General features: G+C 51.2%; 1 protein-coding gene across 3 annotated transcripts in view; it reads left to right on the top strand.

Moving 5' to 3' along the window:
• Window positions 1–12,078, top strand: part of Slc6a6 (solute carrier family 6 member 6) — a 74,733-nt gene that overhangs the window by 35,486 nt on the left and 27,169 nt on the right. For all 3 annotated transcript variants that reach the window (XM_087904488.1, XM_087904487.1, XM_087904486.1), the window contains 3 exons: window positions 2,034–2,273; window positions 3,532–3,666; window positions 5,032–5,266. In XM_087904488.1, coding sequence (XP_087760614.1) covers window positions 2,045–2,273; window positions 3,532–3,666; window positions 5,032–5,266 — 599 coding nt within the window. In that variant the 5' untranslated portion in view covers window positions 2,034–2,044. The remainder of the gene's footprint in view (window positions 1–2,033; window positions 2,274–3,531; window positions 3,667–5,031; window positions 5,267–12,078) is intronic.

Here is a 12,078-nt window from a genome sequence, read left to right as displayed (position 1 = left end):
TTCAGATAACCATCGGGGGCTGCTGACCTGCTGCAGGAACAATGCTGGCTGCTCGAGCTGTTTTCACAGTGGCCACAGGCCTGCTAAGGCATGCGGGCCCCGGGGGAGCCGCAGAGAAAGGCCATGCGGATGCTCCCCCAGACAGAGGAAGGACTCCGGGGGCTGCCCAGTGGCTCCAGGAAGCCTTTCTTGGTCTGCTCCCTGCCAGATAGTGAAACAATTGGGGTCCTCCACCCCAAGCCAGCCAGTGAGAGGAAGGAGGTGTGGGGGAAGTGGGGTTATTGAGCTTTTGGGCCTCTCCTCCTTGCAGAGCCCCCCAGGGACCTGGCATGTCACTTCTGTATACCCTAATGTCTCTGGCAGCCACTCTGGACCTTAGTGCAAGGTCTTACCGTGTTCCCCTTGACAGTGAGGTTCAGTAGGTACAGCAACACTTTTCTGATGCCCTACTGTTTGCCAGGTTTTGGAGCTCCAAACAGGACAGATCCTTATCTCTGGTCGTGGAGAAAGCTTCCAACTGGGCAGTGTGCTCATGGCCCAGTGCCGTTGGTGCTCAGGCGGGAGTTGGCTGTGGGAAGCCAGGTTGCAGCCAGGCAGGTGAAGGTGCTTTCCCAGAGGGCATGAGCTGGGAACAGCGCGCTCTGTATCTATGTCAGCGGGTGTTCTTAGGAGGAGCACAGACCCTGTGTGCTCTGACCTTCCCGTTTTGTAAGAGGACTTCAGAATTTCCATTTTTCTCTGAAATCTGCTATTTCAGTGCCAAGTATCTACTTGGATCCCGAAGACAAACAAGATGTGTCCTAGGCTCTGCGGCCACCTTCGTTGTCACCCAGTTTGTTCTGCAGATGGGGAAACCAAGGCTCAGAAAAGATCAAGGAGGTCTATTGGCTCTGAGTGTCCCCCCGCCCCCAAGCTCATTCCTACCCTGCAGCTCTCTGCCATGCTGCATGTGATCCCTTGCTCACAGGACCCTGGCTTGACAGGGTCTCTGATTGTACTTGATTCCTTTCTTATCAAAGGACCTGCTTATGTGTCCTTTGATGACTTGGATGGTGCACACCATAAGATGACAGTCTTCTCTTAGCTCCAGAGACACAAGAAGATGCTAGGGGAAGATGATGAGCAACAGCTAATGCAACCCCCTGCCCAGGGTGGAGTCCAAGCAGAAAGGTGACCCTGGACTGTTGCTGGCTTAGGAAGCCTCCTTATGTCCAAGCCCAGCTGGGAAGCAGAAAGCAAGACCCCTGCTTGCTGGGGTCGGTGGGTTTAGCCTGGAGTCAGCAGGACTGAGTAATGGATAGTGTGTAACAAGTCTTGGTTCACAGCCTGGGGATGGGACCTGGGCTTTCTGTGTTCATATTCCACACTTCCTCTGCCCTGGCTTCACATCCTCAGCTGCCACAAGCATCCTTGTATAATTCTGCATAAGAAACCCTTATTTTTTTTTCTGCTACAAACATATTCTGTAACTGCCCATTTTCTATACCCTGATGGTGAAGCCTATTTCCCAGGATGGGGTTCTTCTGCACAGCCAACCCCACCTTCCTGCTTCCCTTCTTCACCTGGGAGCAGGCACCTCCTGGAGGTCAGGCCCCACACTAGGCTCTGCACCGCGGGTGGGGATGGGAGTGGTATACCTGAGATGTGAGTTACCGTCTTCTGTGCAGACCTCAAAAAACACCTTAGAAAAGTGTTTGCTGTTGTGGGGAACTGCAGACAACCTCTCCCGTGGAAGATGTCTGGACCTGCCCAGGGTGTACAGGCTGAATGAAATTTGATGTTTCAGATTTGATGTTTTAAAACGGATGGTCTTGGGCCACTGGTGTTTCTCTTTGGCTGTTGCCTGGGAAGTGGAGCCTGTTGTTTCTATAGGTTGCAGATGTTTAAGCCCTGAAGTTTTGAGATCCTTGGGGTCTAGATGGCTTCTATGATGGGGACTCCTGGTAGGGAAGCTCCTGCTGCAGTGGGGGCAGGACCTGGTTCTAAGTCACTGGGGTAGACCTCATCCTCCTCATTGTTTCTGCCTTCCATAGAAAACGAGGAAATGGCCACCAAGGAGAAGCTACAATGTCTGAAAGACTTCCACAAAGACATCCTGAAGCCTTCTCCAGGGAAGAGCCCAGGCACACGACCTGAGGATGAGGCTGAGGGGAAGCCCCCTCAGAGGGAGAAGTGGTCCAGCAAGATTGACTTTGTGCTGTCTGTGGCCGGAGGCTTCGTGGGTTTGGGCAACGTCTGGCGTTTCCCGTACCTCTGCTACAAAAATGGTGGAGGTGAGTCTGGTCAAACTGAAGGCTAGGGCCAGAGCTTGAGAGATTTTTTTTTTCCTATTCTGCGACCTTCTCCAGGACAAGTATACCCTGCCCCAACTGCACCTCAGACACAGGGTCAGCATGCCTGAGTACAGGGTGGTGTTGTGTTAGCCTCTGGCTAGGTTACCTTCTGAAGGACCCACCCTCACCTCCTCTGATCCTCTGGTTTGTCCTGTCTCATCTATGCCCCCTTAACCTCAGACATCCATGCCTTCTGTTCCTCTATTCCACCACCTCTGAGCTCACAGCCTTCTCTTTAAACATCTTTGATAACTGATTTTGCTTTTTAACCTCACCCTCTGTATTCCCAAAAGTTAGTCCTGCCTCTTTCAGTAAATAGCAAGCTGGTAATCTTTGCCATAATGCAATGAAGGTATTCTAGCTGTGGTGGGTTGTGTTGGTGGGTTTGGGTTTTTGTGTGGGCTGTGTCTCCTCCTGCGGAGAGCCCTCTTGGGTGTCAAAGTTAGGCAGCTCCAGCCTAGATCGGTTTTCACTGGTGCAAAGGGGGACCAGAGAAAAATGTAGGTGGCAACCACTTGTCATGTGACTGTACAGGTAGGCATTCTCCTGCCTGTTGCTGTGGTAGGAGAATTGCTTTTGGGGGAACCTCCTCTTAGTACCTGGTTTCTTGACCTCATAGGTATCAGATGTCCTGGGAACTCTGATGAGTATCCTAGATGCTCCCTAGAACAAAGCAGATAGCCTAGACCCAGGGTGCCCACAGTTTCACAGTGTATATGGACCTGCTGAAGCCATTAGTGTATGCAGGTAGGATCACCCCCTTTAGATACTTCATTCTCTATCTCCCCCCCTCTCCCTGCCACCCACCACCAGTTGGAGGTTCCTCCTCCCATTTTCCACCCCATTTGCTTCTGGACTTTCCTGGCCGCTGACCCAGGCTGGCCTGTGGCAGATAGGTGAAGCTCCAGCAGGAGGTAGTGCTGTACCTGGGTCTAACAAGCCGAGCAACTTCTATTGGGAAGGATATTTTAGAGAAGGCAGGCAGGTGACAGGCATAGGCACCAGCTTGGTGGCTTGGAGAACCTGGTAGATTGCAGTTTAGGGGATGGGACGGGTGGGTGGGCCTGGACAATCTTCAGTGGAGTCTGAGTTTGGCCTCCATGCTTACAACCCTCCCTCCTGATAACTTTGGTGGGGAGGGTTTGGGAGTGAGCAACTTAGCCACAGCTTCACCCTCTCCCCTCTGCTCACTTGACAGGTGCCTTCCTCATACCGTATTTTATTTTCCTGTTTGGGAGCGGCCTGCCTGTGTTTTTCCTGGAGGTCATCATTGGCCAGTACACCTCAGAAGGGGGCATCACCTGCTGGGAGAAGATCTGCCCCTTGTTCTCTGGTGAGTATGTAGCCAGGGTCACCTGGGTCTACCAGGTTTTTAGTGACAGCTGCCATCTTCTGAGTATATCAGATCTCCTCACATGTATCAGTGCCAGATGCAGGGCAGCAGCATGTTGGGATGCCACTGTCACCAAGAGGCAGGGAGAAGGGAGATACGGCAGGTTTCTGGCTGTGCAGAAAGTCCCTTTGGGGCCACCTCTGTGGGTGTTTGGATAAGTGAGTTGGCTGCTCTCTCAAAATGCAGGAGTCTGGAGGACTGTCTAGGTTCAGGCCTTACTTGCTCCTCTCCTTGGGGTAGTTTTAGGCGCTTTATTGAGCCTCAATTTTTTTTTTATCTAGAAAACAATATTCTCATAATAGTTGCTATGAAGACTGAATGTTCTGTGTGTGTGGCCAGCACTCTACTGATGGTCGCTCCATGTGTGCTTGGTACTTAGTGTATGCTTGGAGTGACCACTACTGTAATGGAGCGGGAGGAATGGGAATACGAGTCCCTTCTTTAGTCACCCACATAAATACTTACCTACTACTTTTGTCTCCCAGTAAGTCACTCAACAATTAGGCCTTCCATCTCCTTTTCTCCCATCTATCCAGCCTTCCAACCAACCACCATATGTACACATGTCAAGAATTAGACTATATATACAACAAATATACATTCAAATATGAATATAAGGTCTGTTCATTTAGCTCTTTGCACCCATCCATTCATTTCTATCCAGCCAACCATCCATCCATTGACCCATCCATCCATGTTTTCATCCATTTATCCATTCATCTCCTCTCCTTCCTTCCTTCCTTCCTTCCTTCCTTCCTTCCTTCCTTCCTTCCTTCCTTCCTTCCTTCCTTCCTTCCCGGCTGTGTCTGTCTATCATTGACCTATCTTTCCATCTATCTTTCCATATTTCTGTCTTCCTATCTATCCTGTTTCCTTCCATATTTTCATTTATTCATCCATCCATCTCTCTATTCATCTACCTATCCTTCCATATTTCTATCTGTGGTCCATGTTTCTATCAATTCATTCATCCTTATTTCTATCCATCTACCATACATCTGTCCATCTATATTTCTATCCACCCATTTTTATAGAAAAATTCATCCTTCAGTCCATCCATGTTTCTGTCCACCCATCCAACAGTCCAACTGCACAATCATTGTGTTGTCCCTGCTTTCATTCCTGTGATTTGTCCAGCCACCACTGCTCTGACCACTCATTCACAGGTCCTATTCTTCATCCAGTCATTCCTTCCCCCGTGACTATTTTCTGCTTTGGCCCACAGCCTAGGCACAGCAAGCAGTGCCTCCCAGGTGGATGTGCCTCTTTTCTGACCCGTGTCCATTTTGCTTGCCTTGCCCATAGGCATTGGCTACGCATCCATCGTCATCGTGTCCCTGCTGAATGTGTACTACATTGTTATCCTGGCCTGGGCCACATACTACCTATTCCAGTCCTTCCAGCAGGAGCTTCCCTGGGCCCACTGCAACCACAGTTGGAACACACCACAGTGCATGGAGGACACCCTGCGTAGGAATGAGAGTCTCTGGATCTCCCTTAAGACCACCAACTTCACCTCGCCTGTCATCGAGTTCTGGGAGTAAGTTCATGGGAAAGAGGAGAGGCCTGGGCAGGTCTTAAGGGGACAGCATCTTCTTGACTGTCGGGGACCCTGTCTCTGGAGGGAAGGAAAACACACAGCTGGAGTGAACGCTGTGCCTTTGTCTCATACAAGATGGAACTGAATCTCAGTTTACCACCTAATGGCTATTTGCTTTGTTTAGGCAAGTTAGCCCACTGCCTTTTGAGCCGTAGTTTAACTGTCAAATGAGGAAAATGTATCATTCTTTTTCCATGGGATTCCTGTGAGAGAATTTCCTCCAAATATAGGTGTGCATGTGTTTGAAAATTATAACTTTCTTAATATATTTTGGGGAAATCATTTTATTATCACAGAGAAAATTGCATTCATATAGTTATTCAAATGAAAAGGTGAGTTGATAGTAAAACTATATATATATATATGTATGTATGTATGTATGTATGTGTGTGTGTATGAGTTTGTTGAACTCATGACTACTTGGTGCCAGTTTGGGTTGTGCTCAGTTTGGTAGGGCTGCTCTTGGGCTCCTTCATGTGTCCATGGGTCACTCTTTTGTGGCTGGCCTTGCAATGGAGAGGGTGTTAGGAGTGAATGACTTGTGTGATCTCATCACTCAGTCTTTCCCCTTTAGCTTGCCATAGACAGCTTAAGGGCAACAGACGGGCAGACCCTAGCATGTGAGCAGCAAGCAGAGGTCTCCTTGTGCTAATGGCATTTGGGGAACTCTTATGAGCCTGTGTTCCAGGACATCTTAACAGTTCATGGAAGTTGACTAGAAACCCTTCGGTGCATCACTTCCCTTGTAAGCATATGCTCTTAACTCAGGGTTTTAGTCAGGGGCAGCCTCTCACCTCCGGAAATGACGGAGATAAGGTCTCTTGTGCAGCCGAGAGCCAAGGCAGACAAAGGCCTGACCCAGGCTACCGTGGGATGAGAATCCTTCTCCTTGGTGGGCAGTGGCTGCCTTTGAGGGGTTATCCTACTACAAGGAAGCCAAACCTAGGGACCATCAGGAGAGAGATGCGTTGTGATGCCTACAAGGATGGGTCAGTTCTTCTTACTTGCAGGAGGTGGCCTTCCTTGGGTGGCCTGCGCCATGCCTAGGCCTTTTGTACTACATTCACAGGCAGGGCCCTGGGCTTTGGGGACTCTGGGTATTCTGATGTGTATGTTTTCCACTAGCAAACAAAGGGGAGTGTTAAAAGTAAGTTCCCCACCCTTCGGAGAGCTGAGTTTTTAAACAAAGGAATATTGGCATTTCACTCTTTCCCTTGAAGGGGCCCAAGGCCACGAGCCCTGGCCTTTCTGTGCTGTTTTTGGCATGGCGTGGCTACCAGGCTACCCCTCCCAGGCTTCCGGCACCTGGCCAGCCTTGAGGTAACTGCTGAACCTCATTACCTTCTAGGTTTGAACCTTCATGCTGCCACATCTGTCTTGGGCAGATGCGGTCTCCTCTCTGGGCTTCAGTGTCCATACCTGGGATGACCCTAGTGCCGTCCTAAGGGCTATACTGCAGTCCTAGCTGGATGAACCCCTGCATGGACACCCTGAAAAGCTGTTCTCTCACTCAGGGTACTATTCATGTTATGTCATCACTATGGTTAAGTATCCCTTCTGGGGGCATTTAAAATCTGTATGTGGCCCCCTCAAATGCCCACAGGCTCTGGTGGCTGGGAAGTCATGCTCTTTTTGCCTTTGCCTGGCACCCATCATTGTGGCATGAAAGTCTTGGAAGACCTCTGCTCAGAGCTCCTTGCCTTCTCCTCAGACATTCCCAGCCTGAGCCTGTTCCAGCACCCTTGTATTGGAAGCCTTGCGCAAAGCCCTTGGCTTTTGCTTCTTGTCAGGAAAACTCAGAGACAGCGAGACTTAAGGGAAATGGCCGGTTCCACTGGCTTTTTTGCAGGCTCTTCCACAGTGTCTGTGGGTATGCTGTGCCCAAGGGGTGCCGGCTTCTGCCCACACTGGGTTGCACAGGCTCTTGACCTGACTTTGAATTCTAGAAGAACCTCTGAGAATACCTTAGCATTCACAGCACCTGAGCCTGGGCTCCACTGAGCAGAGCCACAGAGCAGGTTGAGGTCGGGGCAGCCGTCTGCTGAGCATGTGTGCAGAAGTGGGCAAGAGTGTCACCAAGTCTGTAAGGGCTTCCTTCCTGCTTCCAAGAAGCTCCCTTGTCTTGGACTTGAAGCAGCGATCAGGAAGATGACAGAGTGGGTGCAATGAGGTGTTCGGTGCAAAGGCTTCTCCTCCTCCTCTGTTTAATTTATTTTAGGAGGGTTGAGACATGCACATCATGACGTGTGTGAAGGTCAGGGGACAACTATGTGGAGCCACTTCTTTCTTTATGTTCTTACATGAGTTCCAGGGACCGAATTCAGGACGTCCAATTTAGCCGCAAGAACTTTTATCCAGTCAGCCCTCTTGCTGGCCCCTGAGGTTTCTTAAATAGGGGAAAGAGTAAAGCAAGGTGGGACACTTCTCACATTCCATGTGCAGCTCACTGGCCCTCCATCATGCATTCAGAATCCAGTCAGCCTCCTGGTGTGCGCCACACCTCTTGAGGGACTCGCATGTGCAGGTAAAGGACATTCGGCTTCTTGCTCGCTCCCTGCCTTTTCCTTGAAGCTCTGGTTCATCCCTGCTTTTCCCAAGCTGTGGTCTTACCCTGCCGGAGAGGAGTGGGCGGGTACAGCAATGCTCACTGAGCACTGGCCCGGGCCCAGGCAGTTTTCCCTTCTTTCTTTACCTGAACCAGATCTGGAGGTCTGGGAGCCAAAGGTAACAGGCGTGGTGGGAACAGAGCCATCCTCCCACCCCCCAGTTTCTAATCACTAGAGGACTCTGTCAGCTACCCCATGACCCCTCCCTTCTGCTGGTTACCATGGAGGCAGGAGGACCTCAGAGGGGAACTCCCCTCCCCCGTGTGGTCTAAGCGTAGCTCCCACATGTCCCAAGCCTCTAAGGTCAGGGCAGCTGGAACTCAAGCCCGAGTCCTCCTCCTATGCTGTGCGAGCCAGCGTTAGCCTGGCCCCAGCACTCAAATCTGCTCTCTGGCTTTAAGGAACCTGGGCATGCTATGTGCTTAGGGTTCTGGGGACCCAGCACCCACAGGTCCACCCTGAGGGAACTTTTTGTCTATGTTCCACTCTATTTCCCATCCCTGTGACACAGGGAAGGCTTTGGAGCCAAGTACATGATCACAGGTCACATGGTGCCCTGCTTGTGTGCATGTGCATCTGTGTTTCTCCTGTCTCTGCTCAGGCTTGGGCCCCTCTCTCAGCCCGTCCCTGCCATACTTACCCCAGTCTGCAAAGCCAGGCACCTTCTTAGCCTCTGCGATTCCTGTGAGAAGCCACTCAGCCCCAGAGACTGACATTTTACCTTGGCATTAGGGCATTAGGGTGGCTGCGTGGTGGAACCACAGAACTTCTGCCCCTACAGCCTCATCCCACTGGTCCTCCCCCTCTGAGGTTACCTCTGTCCCCAAACCTCCTGCTTCCCCCCACAGGCCTTGGAGGACAGGCGGGGCCTGGTTTGGCCTAACGCCCTTCAGCAGACTGGAGCCAGGCCTTCCTCCGAGGCTCCTGCAGGGCCCCCTGGGAGCCCAGCATGGATCATTAGATTCTATTAGAATCAAAGAAATGAGTCATATTTGCACACAAGCCATGCTCAGCCAATCTCCTCCAGAGCTGTCGGAAGGAGGAGGTAGTGCGGGAAGGGCTGTGTGGGGGCCCCATGCTCCGGCCGGCGGCTCTTTTATAATTGTTGCCTCTGCCAGTCTCCAGGGAACGGCTGCGGCCAATAAACGGCTGGCCTGAAGTCAAAAGGAAACGATTTGGCCCACTCTGAGGATGAATTTACATCTCCAAGTACTGACTGGACGGCAGCAGGGCAGCCGGCTGCAAACACGCGTCCAGGCCGGCAACAATTTTTTAGTTCCCATCCTGGCAAGATGTGGCCCCTTTCTTGGAAGCGATCTGCAGCTTACCTCTGGAAGAGACTGGAAAACTCAAGGCTGGGAGCCGCTGCCAGAGACACACTGATGTGCCCTAGAGGGCATCAGAGAAAAGGAGTCATACCCAGACTTGATTACTTACTAGGGTCAATGGGAGGCTGAGCCTCAGTTCCCCATCTACCAAATGGCTATAGTGAATTCTCTTACCTAGTGTCAGTACACCTTCATGTACTGGGTGCTGTGGTTCAGACAGATGCAGGGCCTGTGTGCTCGGAGCTGACTTTCTAGTATACAGACACAGCAACCAGTCAGAAAGGAAGGTCAGAATGGGGAAAGTATGGACAACCGAACCAGCGCTGGGGAAGGAGAATGCTGGGGTGCTCTTGATGAAGGGTGTTCCGGAATAATGGTTGCCCCTGGGAAAGTGCATCAGTACAGAGGCCTGGAAAGAGACTGTGAATGGTGGAACCGTAGCTGAGGAAGCAACAGTTCAGGGACCCCACTCATCACTGAGGAAGGTCAAGGGGCAGGTGAGGGAGGGAGGTAGAGTGGACGGCTCTACACCCATGTCTGGCTTCCTGTCTGTTTGCTACCCTAGTCTTCTTGTTAGGTACTCCCTGCATTCTTTAAAGCAACAACACTGGAGTGGACGTTGAGAGGGGCATGTTAGGAGGGAGGCTGGAGCCATGGGAGGATGTGGAGCCAACGATGTGAGCTGGCATCACAGACACTGTGGGGTCCCTCTGACAAGTGCAGAGATTTTAGTCGGCTGGGAAGAAGTTGCTGTAGTGACTTTGGGGGTACAGTAGGGCCTGAGCAGGGCATCATGGGGGAAAGCGGGTGTTTAGGAGGCACCCACGAGGGTGTGGCAACATTACCTCATGCACGCACGGGTGCAGTGAGAAGGCCCAGGGGATCCCGTGACTCCCCCTTGGAGAGAGCGCACAGAGAGGACTAGTGCAGGGTCCCTCTGATTGCTCTCCCGCTCAGGCCCACCTGGGTCTGTCAGAGCTTGATTGACAGACTTACTCCTTCTGCTCCTAGGACATTTTATGGCCCTGTCAAGTTATGTGAAGCTGATGACTTCAATACTGTGTAATTTCAGGCAGAGGCAAGAAGATCAACTGTTGAAGGCCAGCCTGGGCTATGTGAGACTCTGTCTCAGAAAAAAAACAAATGTCTAGCCAGGGGTGGGATGAAGGGGTGGCATACACCTTTAATCCCAGTACTCTGGAGACCAGGCAGGCGGAATTCTGAGTTCAAGGCTAGCCTGGTCTACAAGGCGAGTTCCAGGACAACCAGGACTGCACAGTGAAACCCTGTCTCAACACAGTGAAACCCCAAAGTCTATAATGTGTGTATATGTATATATACATGTATGAATATATGAATACTCACACAGCAAAATAGCTGCATTTATTGCTGAGTCCTGGTCCCCAGTGCCTGCTCACGATTCTTCCTATCACAGCGGCTGGTCTTGGGCGGATGCCCCCTGCTCTGGAGGTTCACTCTGTCCTTTTTGCTACTTTATCCGCTCATCAAGAACTTGACACAAGCCTGCCCCAAGGCTTGCTCTACCCTACAGAGGGGCACCCGGATCACTTCCTGTTGAATGATTTGTCTGTGGGCCCCCAGGCTGGTAGAATGATAGGAGATAGTCTTGAGAATGGAGCTAGCTACTGGGTCAGGGAAAATCCACCTTGAAATGTCCGTGGATGCCACCTTGCAGGGACTGTCCCTAGCAGCAGAGGGATAAAAGGACTCAATTTGCTTGTCTCGGCTGCCAAAAGCAACACTGCTTAGCAGTGCCTGGCAGCAGTGGGCACTGTTGGGCTTTGCCTAGCAGGGTGGTGGGAATCGGCAGAAAGGGAGTCATGACCTGGATGGGGCTCTCAGGAGAAGCAGGATCTGACTTTGGAGTTTTGAGCCTCATGATGGATTGCCCCAAAGAACAAAGAGACATGGCGGTCTCGTGGCCAAACATTAATTGAGTAGACTATGTCAGGCTGTTGTCCACGGGGTGGTCAGAGTCAGCGGGGAAGGGAAGCAGGTTAGATGGGTGCTACAGCAAGTTACCTGGAGCATCAGCTGCAGCGGGCACACTCGCAGAGGGCAGGCCAGGGAAAAGGCTGCATGTGTGAAGGTGTGAAAAAGGGCCATGTTCTTCTCCCCTGATGTGGCCCATTCACACGAGTGTGGGCTGTTTCTCCCTGTACTCCGAGCTTCCATGGCTGGCACCCAAGTGCTGAATGTTGAATGGGAAGGGCTTTTTGTTCTGTGGTGCTGCCAGGTCTCAGCTTGGCAGGGGCCCAGCTGCATGTGGTTGGCTGTTAGCCTGCTTTGTGAAGGTACCCTAGGATGCTGCCCTGAGCCACCAGATGATTCCAGCTCATAGTGGAGGGCTAGAGGGCCCTTTCATTTATTATTTAAATTTTTTAATTATATTTTATATCTGTAGGTGTTTTGCCTGTGTGCATATATGTACTACTTGTGTGTCTAATGCCCCAGAAGTCAGAAGAGGGTGCAATATCCCCTGGAACTGGAGTTATACGTGATTGTGAGCTGCCATGTGGGTGCTGGGAATTGGACCCAGGTCCTCTGTAAGAGCAACCAGTGCTCTTAATCTTTGAGCCAGCCTTCCAGCACCTGGAGGTCCTCCTCCTCCTCCTCCTCTCCCTCCTCCTTCTTCTTCTTTTCTTTTCTTTTCTTTTTTCTTTTAAAGGAGCTCTGATAAAGTTTTATTAAAGGAAAACTTTCCTGGTTTGCTTTCGCCAGTCTGTTCTAGCATGCTTCTCATAATACCAGAATCACCTGAGTCAGTGATACTGGTGTGCATGCTCTGTAGCCTAGT

This window comes from Myodes glareolus, chromosome 3 (genome assembly GCF_982192425.1).
Source record: "Myodes glareolus chromosome 3, mMyoGla1.1, whole genome shotgun sequence".
Lineage (NCBI taxonomy): Eukaryota > Metazoa > Chordata > Mammalia > Rodentia > Cricetidae > Myodes > Myodes glareolus.
Note: the sequence above shows the minus strand (reverse complement) of the source record. Positions and strands in the feature narration are given on the sequence as shown.